The sequence below is a fragment of the Gambusia affinis genome, linkage group LG18 (genome assembly GCF_019740435.1).
Source record: "Gambusia affinis linkage group LG18, SWU_Gaff_1.0, whole genome shotgun sequence".
NCBI lineage: Eukaryota > Metazoa > Chordata > Actinopteri > Cyprinodontiformes > Poeciliidae > Gambusia > Gambusia affinis.
Window position 1 is genome coordinate 17,860,073 of NC_057885.1, and position 15,015 is coordinate 17,875,087.

Below are 15,015 nucleotides of genomic sequence, written 5' to 3' on the forward strand. Positions count from 1 at the left end.
GAGAATCAAACTGCTTTACCTCAGTGGGTTTAAAACAGTCAACCAGTAAGTCCTGTAACACAGAGAAATGTCACACCAGTGGAAAGTTTGTTTTGTTTGTTTTTGGGCGTGTAAATCTACAGGTTTTCCTCACCTTGACCCTGGCTGCTCGCTCAACGTCACTGGGCATGTCCAGCAGTTCATCCACGTCGATCTCCAGCTCAGGGATGGCTTCCTCCTGCAGCAACCAAAACAATGGAGACGACAATGAGCAACAAACTGGCTGAGTTCTGTCAGAGCTGAGCGATGCCCACTTTTAAACACTAGAGGGCAGCGAACGTCCACGGAGAGGAGACAAAGAGATCTATGTGGCCACCATGCTTTCTGAATGTTTAGAAAAGGAAAAAACACCAGATAATTATTACTTTTGTATATTTCCGATGCAGACAGGAAGTGACGGCACCAGACTTTCAAAATACACCATTTTTATAACCAGAAAACACATACATTTTTATTATCTATAGCCAGGCTTCAAATATACAAAAAAATAAAACATACTGTGACCAAATGAGCAAAATTAGGCCTGTAACAATAACAAATTTAGATGGACAATAAACTGTAGTAGAAATAGTTGCAATAACTATAATATTGTTCGTTTGATACTATCTTCAGCTAATAAAATGATAGTAATAGTGGAATATGAAAGCGAATTCAACCTCTCCAATATAAAAAAAACTTTAAACTGGAACTGGAAAACATCTTAAATATCCAATATAAACAAACAAACCAAAATGAAACAACAATTAAAACTAATTCTGAAGTCTCCTTAAGAAAAATTGTTTAAAAAAACCCATTCAGCTTAGACAGGGAAAACAGGCATAGTGGCAGGTTGTGCAAACCAACTACTTTGTTCTGGGTGCAGCAAAATGCTGACATTTCAATGATATTAAAGAGGTGCATCTCACATAAACAACTCATTTTAATGTATCATGTATCATGACAGAGTTATTGTTTATTGTGAAAGGTTTTAGGTGGAAATCAATTAAACTTTTTAATTCAGTTCATTTTGAAATCTGTAATTAATCAAAATTATTCACGTTTGAATGCAAGACAATTTACTGACAAAACAAGCAACATTTTCAATTCGAAAAACCTTTTCACTGCTAAATTACTGAATAAATAGACATATAAGCTCAACAGAAAACATATTTGTTTTCTATTTATTCTGTTTTTCAACCATCAGATTAGTGTAAACAGCTGTTTCATCCATTAACTTACAAATTTATCACCTGTTTTTCAAATAGTGTTTGAATTCAAGTAATTTTAGACTGCGTTCACACCAGACCTGTTGTTTAGTTCGTTTTAGTTTGTTTGGATAGAATGTTCGGTTCATTTAGGTAGGTGTGAACGCACAATCGGACTCTGATGAGAACTAAGTGAATCTAACTCTGGTCCGACTAAATTCCTCGGTTCAGTTCAAGCGAACTCTGGTGCGGTTTGAGACCACTCCAAAAGCAGGAAGACAACTACAACGCATGGCATTCTGGGTAAATGCAACCAAAACAGACACACATGAAGAGAGAAATGGCTTGTGGTCCTTTGCTAAAAACAAGAGAGAAATGCTACAACCACTAAAATCTGACGCCACTCCATTTTTGTTCACATTTCATAAAGGACATTGCGCTCAGTGATGAACAAATGTTGCAACTTTGGCTCCCAATCAAACCAAATCTACCGGACTATCAGGTGTGAAGGCGGATAAATCGCCTTCCATGAAGTCAGAGAAAATGTAAAGAAAGCAGAAAATGGCGGCAGCAGTGTGTCCACCTTTTGTGTGCTTCCATTGTCATAATCCTTTCTCCATCTTTCTAAGACACACACTGGCTCAGTGTGCTTTCTGTCAAAGCGGTACAACACAACCCCCCCAGAAAACCTAGCAGACACATTCATACCAGCCCTCATTTCCTGTTCTTTTCAGCTGAATTGCTACCCTACACTCATGATGTTCTCCAGGAATCTCGCCGTCGCTCCGGTCCTCCCCCTCGGTTAGAGTTGCCCACACCAGCTGTCTCTGCACCTGCCCGACTAAACCCCCGGCTATCTCACCACACAAACACGGCATCCAGAAGCAGCCGACAGGGAGGCGCAGCATGCCGAGTGTGCACATTCGAGTGCCAGATTAACCCGGCAAGCTAGATTTTTTCTTTCCCTTTTTTTGCAGCTAAAACTCGCACATTTCTTCCTGTTTTCCAATGTGAGGCTCAAGGAATTATAAAATGAGCTAAATAAGTCTGAGCTGGAGAGTGTGTGTGTTTAATCCTGCACAAGACGGCCTGGGTGTGTGAGATAGAGACTGAAAGTGACAGACCTTGTGTCAGCAACGCGCTGCATGCAGATTTAATGTAAGCATCAGAGTAGCATTAACACATGAGAACACGAGAGAAATATACACCGATGCACAAACTAGGGCTGGGTGATGAATCTGCTCTGTAGAATTTTTGGCAAAAAACCCCCCAAAAAAATATTTTATCAAAAAAAATATTTTATAAAAACATTGTTGATAATTTTTTGATTAAAAAAATTGGTAAAAAATCTGGACTTTTCCGCCAATGCTTTCATTGTGTTTCCAAAATTCACAGTGATGTCATCGCAAGCAGGGAGGCCATCTTGTTTTTACAGGTTCCATTTATTTGGACTTTGAATTCAGGTCAAATCTACGACTAAATATAAGAGTCTGGCTAAGACTTTTTATTTTTCACTAAAATAAAGTCATAATGTTACAAGAATACAATTGTAATCTGAGAATAAAGTTATGTGACAATAAAGCTGAAACAATATGAGAATAAAGTCTTTATATTCTCAGAATACAGTCGTAATATTAGGAGAATTAAGTAGTAATTTTATAAAAACTCCAACAGGAAAGTGATTTAATTAATTATGCAAGCTTTTTCTCATTAAAATTTCTTTTGTCTCATAGTTCTGAGACGTTTTTCTCTTTAAAATAACTTCTTGTAATTTGGTAAAATTGTTTTATTCTGCTTGTATTATGTCTATATCCTTGTAATTAAACAAAAGTTATTGTAGTCTGGCCCCAATACATGGTCATACAACTCATAGAAGGGATGAATAAAATAAAAGCCACGTTTTAGAGAATATTTTCTGTCATTTAATTTCAAATTTTTATTTTAAAAGAGTGAGAAGAAAATGGAGATTTAATTTTTAAGCCATGTTGCTCAGCCTTGGTGCTAACTAGGCCTTTCACCAAATCTAATTTTGCTGGATGATAAATTGTTCCAGAAGTTATTGTGATAAATGATAATATTGCTTTGACACCGTTTTGAAGTCATATATTGATATTCTCAAAGATCAATAGACTTTAAATTTAACACTGGAACTAGAAAACATTTTAAATAAACAAAACAATAAAATGAATCATAAAGTCTTCAAAAAAGGGTCTAGTTGAGACCAAAGCACCAGACTGAAGACTTCCGTCATCCAGTTTTTGGTAGAAAGAGAAAACCGATAAATCATGCCAATGGAAATTATTGAGCTTGTTTTAGTTTATCATGAGATTAATTGATTTATTGTGACAGGCCTGTTAGCCATGGGCTAGCTGAAGTCTGACACAAAGAAAGATCTGCCCAACACGTGGTCTCCATGCACGTTGAAAAGCTAAAAACGAACCACAAACTGAGCAGAAACAATGATGCCAACAATCCAGCAGACATGCTATGAGAATCCGCCTTCCTCCCGTACAAATCACAAGTTTAAAGTTCTGGCCAGTTAAAAGATTAAAAATGACGCAGCCTCGTAGACAGCGATTTAACAGGCGGTGTTAATCTGCGGAGCGGAGGGGGAAGGGAATGCCGAGAGGAAGGAAGGTAAAAGGTTAAGGAGCACGCAGAGCTGAGTGGAGCGCTTCGAGAGAGCGAGGGAAGGAGGAGAGAGAGAGAGAGAGAGAGAGAGAGAGGGACGCGCTGTGGAGGGGGGAGGCCGGAAGACAGACTTCAGAGAGGAGACACAAAGAAAGCTGGGAATCACGAGGGAGGATTTCCAAAACAATCCTCCAGACTGACTGACTGCGAGTCTGAACTGCTGTCTGCAGATGAGTCCTGGAATAAAAACTGGCTGCAAGACACTGGTGGGCCGGGACGTGGATCAATTCAGAGAATAACGATGAAAAGGTCGGCTTTATCCTGAAATACCTGCAGGAAATCACATAAAATGAGCTTTATCTCAACCTTTGATGCTGAGAAGAGGAGGAAGACTTCATAAAACAGGAACAAAAGTTTGAGGCAATTTTTATTTCATCCAACCAAGAACAGTGGGGCAAATTTAGATTTTTTCTTCAGTAATAAACAACTAGGGCTGAAATGATTAATCAAATTAATAGCAATGAATCGATTATTGAAGTAATCAACTAATTAATTATTAACTAGAGCATACAGACTCAAATACATGATTACTAAAGTGATTGTTAGCAGCCCTAAGATGAAACCATTCTGGTTAAATAAAAGCTAATTTAACTAATTTGTCCCATAAAACAGCAGAATCAGATGCTGTAGAAGCCATTTCTACAATAAATCCCTTTTTGCCTATTTTTTTTAACCTGATTTGTTGAATGTGTTTGTTGGGATAAAAACTGGCTGCTACCACAAAGGGTTTTCCTATCCTTTAAGTCGAATGAAATGTATTTTTAAATGATGCACAGATTCTCTCTTTTTAAACAAATTTATATACATTCTGTGGTGAAAATGAGGAAACATCTCTGCATGCATTTCCAATTTAAGAAATACTTTATTAATCCCAAAGGAAAATTAAGTGATGATTCAAATTCTTCACATGTTGGCAAAGCATTAAACCCAGTTTTCATCACAGATTTGTTGTTTGGACAATAAGCATAAAAATATGAACTAAGAAACCGTATTTTCTTTAAAAGCAGAGCAGCCATGTCTTATTCATCACCGCCTGAGTTAGTAGAAAGTTTAATATTGATTTCTAATTTCCCCTTAGTGACAGCATCAGTGCTATCTTTGGTTACTGGGTCGTCTCTTTTCTTGGCGCTCAGATTTAATTCCTCAAACAGTTTGACTGTAACTCCGCTTCATCCTCTCCATGTTCTCTAAACGTGAGGATTTAAACCTCTGAATCCTCTCCGTTTCTTTTAAGAGTCAGCCATGCAGATTTTCCTCACTAATCTGCGGTGCTGCTGAAAAAGTCCGCAGCTTTAAACGGATTAAATGTTTGCAGCTTCAAGACACATTCTGGTAAAATCTTACAACAAATCTGAGTCCATGTAGGACTTTAATTGTTTAAATGTAACTATTCACCACCACAGGATGACAGAGAGAGATGGTGGATCAGAGTAACCCGACCGTCTGTGCATGGTGACATCCAGCCTGAAAGCTGCAACCAGACTCTTTCACCTTAATAAGTAACACAAGCAACACATTATGATGTAATTAGGTCAGCATCCTTGTAGAACAACAGTAAAACCTGCTTTGATTTCTGGAAACATCTCTGGATGTTATAAGAAGAAAAGATACTGGAGAAGTAGTTTATCCAATTCTTTCAGATTAGAATAAAACTTCTAAACACTTAAAATGATTAAGGTTAGTACACACATAATCCATTAATTCAACAGATTAAAAAAATCTAGAGTTAAAATAAGGAATTTTGTTCTCATTACCAACTAAACATGCACTGATTGTAGCTTTTTCGCACCACTTCCAGATCTTAGTAAATCAGATTCCACTGAGGCAATATCAGGGTTTCTGCTTCATCGACTCAAATTTTAAACCTTTTTAAGACATTTTTTAAGAACAAAATGAATTGAATTTAACACCTGTGTCTCCACAGAAATGTACAAACTTTGTCCAGCCAACTGGTGGTAAATTTGGAGTTACTCGTGACAGATGCAAAAATGTAGCTAGCTACGTTTTAGCCAGCTACCTTTTAAGATGTCTGAGTGTGACTCAAATTTTTGCCTGACAGAAAAATCCAACAAGAAAAAAAAATACAGAGAATATACAAGATTAAATTGTCCTGCCATAAAATTTAAGACCTAATGTAAGGCAAACTTACAATTTTAAATTAATTTAAGAGATTTGAGGCTTTAGTTTAAGGCTGCAACCGTATAGTAAGTTTAAATGTCTGGTTGATTTAAAAAGTTTTCACATGAGCTACATCCCAGCTTCATGCAAATTAAATCCTTTGCATTTTCACTTCTGGATTTCCGAATTCCTTTCAGGTGCTGAACCTTTTCACTCAGCAAACTTTAAAATTAAATGCTGCTGCATCTGGGATAACGCTTGATCTGTTGGACGGTTAAGTCACTCATCCTTTAATAAGTTCACAAATGCACATCCCGATAATCCTAACAGCTAAGTTTATATTCTGCCTGTTTAAGAAACAACAGAAAGGAGGGAAAACATCCATTTTACTCAGCAGTCACTTGACTAAAAACCAACTTATATCTTCCTCTGTCACTAAAAACATACAGAGGAATGTGATTCTTAGGCTGCGTTAACCAAAATCTGATTCTTGACAACCAGACCTGCTGATAAGTAACTATCTATGCCTTCCCTGTATTAAGTGTGACCCCTTATTGCTCTGACTAAAGAGCAGACCTTTAAGTAGGTCAGATATGGCCACCTACAGGGACTACACTTCCTGTTTGAAACGGTCTGCGTGTCGACACAGAAAGAAACCACTCTGTTGTGTAGAACATGTATAAAAACACAGATTGAGTTTAAAGAAGAGCTTTTAGAAAGATGATGAATAGCCACTTTGGCTGTTCTGCTGCCTCAGTAACAAACTGGGATAAAAATAACCAGCTACAGGATGGCTAAATGCCCGTTGTGCAACCAAACACAAACCGTCCTTTGGCTGAGCATGAAACGGGGACAAACACGAGCGAAGGGGGAAGAAAGCTGGAAGCAAAGGGGCGAAAACAGCCGAGTGTCGCTAAACAATAAGATTTCACTTTAATTGCCTTGGACGGCTGTTAGAAATCTGAACTTTTTTTAAACTTTTAAAAACTACTTATTGATATTATTTAAATGTACAAACAGGAAACTCTTAAGAGGAAGGCTTTAAATGCATAACGTGCAAGGTTTCACTTCTAAACCATGACTCTATTTTGAGCAGGTCTGATTATTCAGGCGGTATTTGTGAGCGTGGCGCATTAAAAGTACAGCCCAGAGCTGTTTGCCTTGGCACAATGAAGCAGGTACACGTTATGTTTGAACGGACGCTGGCAGATAAACACACACCAACACTCTGCACCTAATACGTACAAATATGTGGCCGATTTACAGCTATCTGACTTCAGCTCTGCAACTAAGCCGCTTATGATAATTATGGAATATCTTAAAACTCTGAATTGTGCAAGTCGAACAGTTTTTCAGGCTAAAGGGAGAAATTGTGCAATGATTGCGGCTCTGACTGAGGCTAAAAAAGCACATAAAGCAGGTCGAGCAGCAAATCTTCATGCATGAGCAGCAATTTATTGAGCAATCACAGATGTGCAATAAAATACAATTTAGCAAAAATACAAACACATAATGGTGGGCAGGGCAAGTATTTCTTCACAGTGCTCAGCTTCATCTTCTGACAGTGAAGTTAAGCCAACTGTCATTTATAAAGAAACAGTTGAAACAGGTTTGCTGCTGAGCTGACAGGCGAGTAATGAAAATCTGGAAGATTTATGTTCGTCTTCCAAAGCCACACTACTCTCTTAATTTGTTTTTGCTGATTAGTTAAGCAGATTTTCTGAAAGTTTTTCAAATTTTCTTTGATTTTTCACTAAATTTTTGCTAAATCTTGAAGAAAAATGACAAATGAAGAATAAAGGAAGGAGTTTCAGGCGGTCTATTTTAAGCCGCACAAATATTTCAAAACTGAGATGAAATCCTGAAGTTCACAAGTTAAACCATCTTTTGCAATTAACTCAGCCAGGACTGCACAAAGTGCAGACTCACAGCGATAAAAAAAGAACAAACTTAGCTTTTTTTCCATTTGGCCTTCCTGTTATTTGCTGACAGGTTGTTCTCTCTCGCTCTCGAGCAGCCTGAATGAACCACAGATGTATTTCTAGGAACTTTTTAATTCATGACTTTAATATTTGCAGAGAAAGTTACTGTCACAGAGCCTGAGTAAACCTTAATTAAAGCCATTTTAAAATAAAATAAAATTGGGATAATTTGAGGTTAATTATGAACCACTGAAGACCGCTGCATCGCAATAATCAGGAAGAAGATGGTTGAACTGAGATTGATCCAGCTTCCTGTCTTATTTTCTCCCTACTTTGATTCTTTGTTAGCCTTCCCCTTTAGCCGGCACGTCCTGATCCCCCCTTGCAGCCGGGAGGTCAACAGGGGTCCAAGGATTAGCAATGCTCTGTGTCAGTCATCGCCCGCTGCTTTCCATCTCATATCTCTTTCTGCCGCATACACACTTCATCAGGAATCTGCAGGGCTTATAGGAACAACACGCTCCTGTCTGCCCTCCTTTGAGGATCTGAGCAGCTACTTCCTGTCTGGGAACAGGACCTTGGAAGATAAGTGGGGAAGTGAAATGATATTGTTTGGCTGTATATGCTAGAGGCTAGACCTGACTGAGCGACATTAGTCATATTGTATGCTTATGTGTCACGGTAATTAATCTGAGTGGTGGCTGGCATCACAGGGTGCCTTCAGCCATAAACCACAGTGATCAACAGCCAATGCAATACACTTAATCCAGCCCAACATCTTGTGTTTGAGGTGAACCTTCGGTTTCTGCAGGCTGCTAATCTTCATCTCTGCTGCCCGTCTAATCAGCTGGATGTACTTCCTGACAGGAAGACTATGATGTCCTGTTTTGAATCAAATGAAAAACAGAAAGAGCAGCAGCAGGCCAAGCAGATTTACCGGAGCGGCCTCTATAACCAGCTTACAGCACAAACAGAAGCTGGAAAATAGCATTTCCTCCATTTATTCGACACTAATTCCTTTGTTCTTTCTAAACTTTAGATTAGGATTTTTCTGTTTAACTTAAGACAATTATTTAAAGCTTGGAATTATAGAAGTTAGAATATAAACAGGAAATTTATTGTCTTTATCTAACGTCCTACTAGTGTTTTTATCTGTATGGACAATGAAATAAAAACTTTTCGCAGTGTGAAGATGAAGCAGATTAACTCAGATTCTGATGACAGGACACTGGGCACGGCTCCAAATGAAACCCACAACACTTTGAACTAAATGTTACACATACAAGGAACATACTGGATGTATGTCGGCATAGTAGGGTGATTGTAGATAGAAAAATATAAAAGGAGGAGCAAATTTCTGCCAAAAAACTCAAACATTTCTAAAAAAAGGAAGGACATTTCTCAGCTCCAAATGTTGAAAATTTGTAAGAAAGACTCAGAAATTGAGATCTCAGAAAGTTTTTAGAAAAAGAAACACGCTCATTTTCTGAGTTTCTGAGTTTCGACTTTTGAAACTCAGAAATTTCCATGTATTTTCTACAAAATTTCTGAGACTAATCTCAAAATTTTAGAGGTCTTTTTGGCAGAATTATTTTTAATTTTCTATCTACAATGACCCTAATATGACATAGGACTTATGCAACCTGAGGTTATACCACAGGATCAACAAAAATTTAATTTTTGCGTCCTTTGTAAGACATCTGCGTATCTATGAGCCATGTTCATATCAGAAGATAGAGGCCTGATCTGCAGTAAAATGGGCAAAACCCCCAAAACCAAAAAGTGATGCTCTGGATTTATCGATCTGTCGACAGATTGACCAATAATAGTGAAATATGGATGATGACCATTAAAAAGCTGATTCTGGACCAAAATGAGATCCGCAGTCATGAACAAATGAAGGTTCTGTTTACAGACCGGGACCATCTGTACTTGAAAGTTTGGTAGCAAGAGGTTAAAATAGCACCAGAACCTTTTCTGTTCTAGTAGGAGCCTAACTGGTGCTAAAAGTGTCGAGCTTGAGAAGCTAAAAACCAGGTTTAATAAAAAATATGTAGATTTTATTAGAGGCTGAAGGAAAGGGGTGTAAGAACACAACCTGGTGGTACTCCACTTCTGATTTAGTTTTAACATAAACCTTGATATCCCCTGATAGAAACTCTCATTCCACTTAAAAATGACAGGTTTCAAGAGCCTCAACTTTTCACATATATGATAGTTAAGAAACGATTTAATACTGGTAGAAAAGAGGCACAAAATGCTCTTTCTCCTGGAGGACATTTAAAATAGCGCTAAAACTATTTATATCAATTCTTGGTCTACTTACATAATGTAGCATTTTAGGGTCACATTCACAACAACATTAATAGATCTCTTTCCTCCTTATGCGAACTTGTCTTGACACAGAGAAGAGTTTTGGAATAGTTAGTAGGAGAAGCTTTCAAAAATACTGACTCAAAAGCAGAGATTAGTTGAGGTAAACTTCAATGACTGGATGTTCTGGACCTGGGATTCATAGAAATAAATTGAAAATGTTTGTGAAAAGTCGTGATGAAAGATCACAACCATGCCGGATATAAAACGAGGTCTAGAACTGCTGGTTTTTCTCCGGAGTCTCAGTGTTACTCTTTTAGCTGCAGCCCTGCTGGACTTGGAGAGATGGAGTTGGTGAGAGACTGATTGTCCTTTGTGCTGTCAAAATTACAATAAAACACATTCAGGTCACTGGTGAATTGGTTCTTATGGAGGTGGAACAGGAATTTCTCACTTTTTTGTCTCTCAAGACTTTTCGCGGCTGAAACTGGGTCATCGTTCCCAGTATTCCTCCTTTGCTTTTTTCCACATATTGTTTACATATTTTCTCTTCTTTGCCCCTATCCTTTTGTCGGGTATACAGCACAGGTTTTACTGCTGTCACTTGTGTTTTTGCTGAAATCAAAATACTTTTACAGAAATATATTTGTCACTCCTGTGTTCAGGATAAAAACAGCCTCCATGTTCATTAAGGGAACAACCAGAAGCTTCATTTCTGCACCAGTGCTCCGAGTTGTTCATATATAAACGTGGCCTTGTGCTGACTTAGTCATTTCTGATTTTTTGGGAAACGGGCTGCAGGTAATCTAAACAAAGCCTCACATGAAACCGGCTAACGCTGATACAATCAGCGCACTGAAGACAAACTGTACTTGTACAATCATAAAACTGACAAAAGCAGTGAGTTACAGAAAAACAGAGTGATAGGAAGACATCTTACTCAGGGAAAAACCCAGAGTTGTTGATAAAAGATGAACTGACCTAACTGATAATAAGCAACACTGTCCTCCATGTGATGAGCCCAGTTCAGTAAACATGCCATTTACAGTATTTGCCAAAGCATTTGAAAGTTATCATTTTGTGTCAAAATGATATACTGCCCCAGAAATTATTCAAACAGTAATATTATTTTGAGACCATTTTCAACTAATTTTACAACAATAATAATCTGAATAATTAATGTAAGTATAGCCGCACAAAAAAAACCAAAAAAAAAACATTTAATTTCTGAAACTGGAAAACATTTTGAATATCTAAAACAAACAAATAACAGAAACAACAATAATTCAAATGGATTATTATAAAGTCTCGGCAACTACAATTGCATTTCAGACAATAACAATCATTCAGCTTAGACAGATAAAACAGGCAGAAGTGGCAGGTTGTGGAAACTAACTGCTTCGTACTGGGAGTCAAATGTTTGCAGCATTTCTCAAAATGTCGGCTTATCAGCAACAGTAAAGGAGAGCATCCGAATGAAAATGATTGCTCTCATGTTAATTTATCGTTTGTTTTCTTGATTTATTGCTTATTGTGACAGGCTTACTTCTCAAACACACATTATACACAAAATATTTAAAACACAGACTATCTGAACCCTGACCTGCCCACCAGCTGTGCAGCAGCCGTGTCTGATCTCTGAACACCTGAGTGATTCACACATCAGCTTGTTTGTGCTTTCTGAACAGGCCGCAGGTTTTCTATGTGTTTACAGGAGACGTCTATGCAGCAGCTTCTCTAAGCTAAGATGCTGTGCTGGTCCCTCTGGGAGGTAACAACCTGCCTTAGGTAAAATGGTACTGCTTTGGCAACCGTGCAGCGCTGCCAGGGCTGAAAATCTGCTGTAATGGCTTCCAACAAGAGCATGAAAGCAAGAATCAGACAGACAGAAGCAGAAATTTGTCTGATTTCTTATATTTAGTTTTGATAAGGTTTTAGCATCTCATATTAGCAAATAACCTCTGTAAACATAATTCGTTTTGCATATTCTCATCCTTACTGGGTCAGCAGGACAAGGAAAACATGGAATTGAAATGAAAACAGTGATTATGATTTACTCAGATTGGCACAAACTCATGTCTTCTGGCAGATAACTTTTTCTCCAACAACATTCAGATACAAAACAAACAAAATGGCAAAAGTTTAAAATGGTAAATAGTAAGGCTGAGTGACATAGCTTAAAAATAAAATCTTGGGGCGTGCTCCGGTGGCGTAGAGGTTAGCGCGCCCCACGTTTGGAGGTCTTCAGTCCTCGACGCGGCCGTCGCAGGTTTGATTCCCGGACCCGACGACATTTGCCGCATGTCTTCCCCCCTCTCCTTCCCCCTTTCCTGTCAGCCTACTATGAAAAAAGGGACACTAGAGCCCACAAAAAGGACCCCCTGGTAGGAAAAAATTTAAATAAATAAATAAAATAAAATCTTAAGTTATATTATATCAAATTTGATTTCTGATTTTAATTCATTTTTTCAGTCACTTTTCGTCCATAAAAAAAAAAAAAAAAAGACACTAAATATCTTTAAAAATAGGCTTTTATTCTAATAACTCCTTCTGTGAGTTGACCTGAATTCAAAATTTAAATAAATAGAAATTATAAAGCATGTCAAACAATACTGTAGTGTTTGAGTGAATTAAAATCACTCTGGAAAGCCAAGAAGTGCACAAATGGGGAAAAAAATCCCGTTATTCTCAAAATTAAAGCTTCAAAAACTGAATGAATTAATTTTAGTTTAATTCATAAAATCAATTTATCATCCAGCCCTAGTAAATAGTTTTGTTTATGTTTGATGTAGGTACATTTCACAAAGAAATGATCTAAATCAGGCTTATGCTGCTTCTTCAGCATTCCCTTCTGTAGCCTGTACTAGACCCTAGGGGGCAGTGTAGAGCACCTACGGCACACATACAACACTACACAACATGTTACCAAGTAAAAACAGAGTGAATAGTAGCAGCATGGCAACACCAGTGAGCTTGTTGGTATTTGCGAACATCAGCACATTTTTCTACACTGACTGTCCGGATTGTTAGAAAATTTCAAAGGTTTGCGGTGCGGAACAATTGCGCTGCACAGAAAGCTGTCGTCAGTGACATGGCATAATTTGGCCTTCCCAGGCTTAAAGCTGAAACACAACAAAAAAGTTGTTTTTCCTCCAACTAATTTCTGCTGAAATGTCAAACTATTGACTTTTCTCTCAGTAAGCGCCTTTATGGTGAAGAGTGTTGCTGTTACCGTGATCTAGGGCTTTGGTGTGATGCAAAAAAGTCAAGTAACATTTGAGTTTCCAATCATTGGTCAAAGTCTATTGAGTCAAGCAATTCAGTGAGATTTCTTGGTAGAATTCATCTTAAAGTCCAACGACGATTAAGTTAAACTATCAGTTCTTGGCTGATTGCATTTAAGATATTCCTTCATGTCAAATCCCAACACTGAGGTGAAGATAACGACTGTTTGGTCAGAACATTAATAAAACTGTCCCAAAACAGAGGAACACAGGTAATTTAACCACAGTAACATGACATTGTAGAAGTTATATTCAAACTGCTGCAGGCAAAGCAGATTCATCTCTACCATCAGATTATCCCAGAGAGTATTTGCATTGTTACATGTAGAGTACAGGAACTGATATGTGCCTCTGCATGACTTCCTCTGATAGCAACCAACTTATCTGCACAGAAACTCCCCGTCTGCAGTGACACCAGCCAATATGTCACATCCTCTTGTTGATGTCTTCAACTACGCTCTGCCAACTGCAGTATTGATTATCATTCAGCATGGCATCGGGACTCAATTTAATTGACTTGCCTGTGCTGGTTACCATCCAGAGTCACATGAACGATGGCATCTGCTCTGATTTGAAACAGCAGAGAGACAGGAGTCTGAACAAAGCTCAACGATCAAAGGCTTGATTTGTAAAGTAGTGCTCCACAGAAGCAACGCATTGGAAGATCAAGACAAAAGTGAAAAGCTTTCAAAGTTGAAAGAGTTTGTACTGTTCAAATTGTTTCTTTACACAGGAAAGACACAATATCCTATGAAGAAGCTAATTATTTCAGCTTCTCTTAGTAAAAATACTTTGTATTTGAGAATTCCCTGTCTGATGAATTGTTTTGGGAAAGCATTCACGTCTTTAAACTTTTTACATTTTGTCACATTACAACCAAAAACTGGATGTATGTGGAGGTTTATTTGGATTTAAGGTGATTGCACAACTTTGTGTTGGTCTGAGTTGTGAAGTGGAAGCTAAGTTAGTTTTTTGGCAGAGTTGTCTCTTTGAGCTTTCCATAACCAGAGACTGAAATGATGCCTGTTTTCTTTGAAAAACATTAATTTTCAAGTCACAGATTTTCAATTGGATTTAGGCCTTTACTTTGATTGGGCCATTCTACAACACGAACATGCCTTGATCTGAACCATTCCAGTGTAGCTCTGGTTGTATATTTAAGGGTTGTTGTCCTGCTGGAAGGTGAACCTTTGCTCTAGACTGAAGTCTTTTGCAGCTTTCATCTGTTTTTTATCCAGGATTGTCCTGTTTTTAACTCCACTGTTCACTGTTCTTCAGTCCCTGATTATGAAAATCATCATCCTCACCAATGTTTCATGGTAAAGACGATGGTCAGGGCGATTTACATTGTTAGTTTTCCACTAAATATTCCAAACACTATTTCATAAATGTCAGATTTATGGAGTACATGACTTCTGGCGGTTTTAGCAACAGATTCTGCAACCTGAGTTGTGAAGCTTCATG

The 15,015-nt window shown here is 37.9% G+C and overlaps 1 protein-coding gene across 1 annotated transcript in view; it reads right to left on the reverse strand.

The window, feature by feature from the left end:
• ppp1r14bb (protein phosphatase 1, regulatory (inhibitor) subunit 14Bb) overlaps positions 1-15,015 on the reverse strand; it is a 34,721-nt gene that overhangs the window by 4,943 nt on the left and 14,763 nt on the right. Inside the window, exons 2-3 of the mRNA XM_044097616.1 lie at positions 134-217; positions 20-52 (exon numbers count right to left, since the gene is read on the reverse strand). Of these exons, the coding sequence (XP_043953551.1) occupies positions 20-52; positions 134-217 (117 nt within the window). The remainder of the gene's footprint in view (positions 1-19; positions 53-133; positions 218-15,015) is intronic.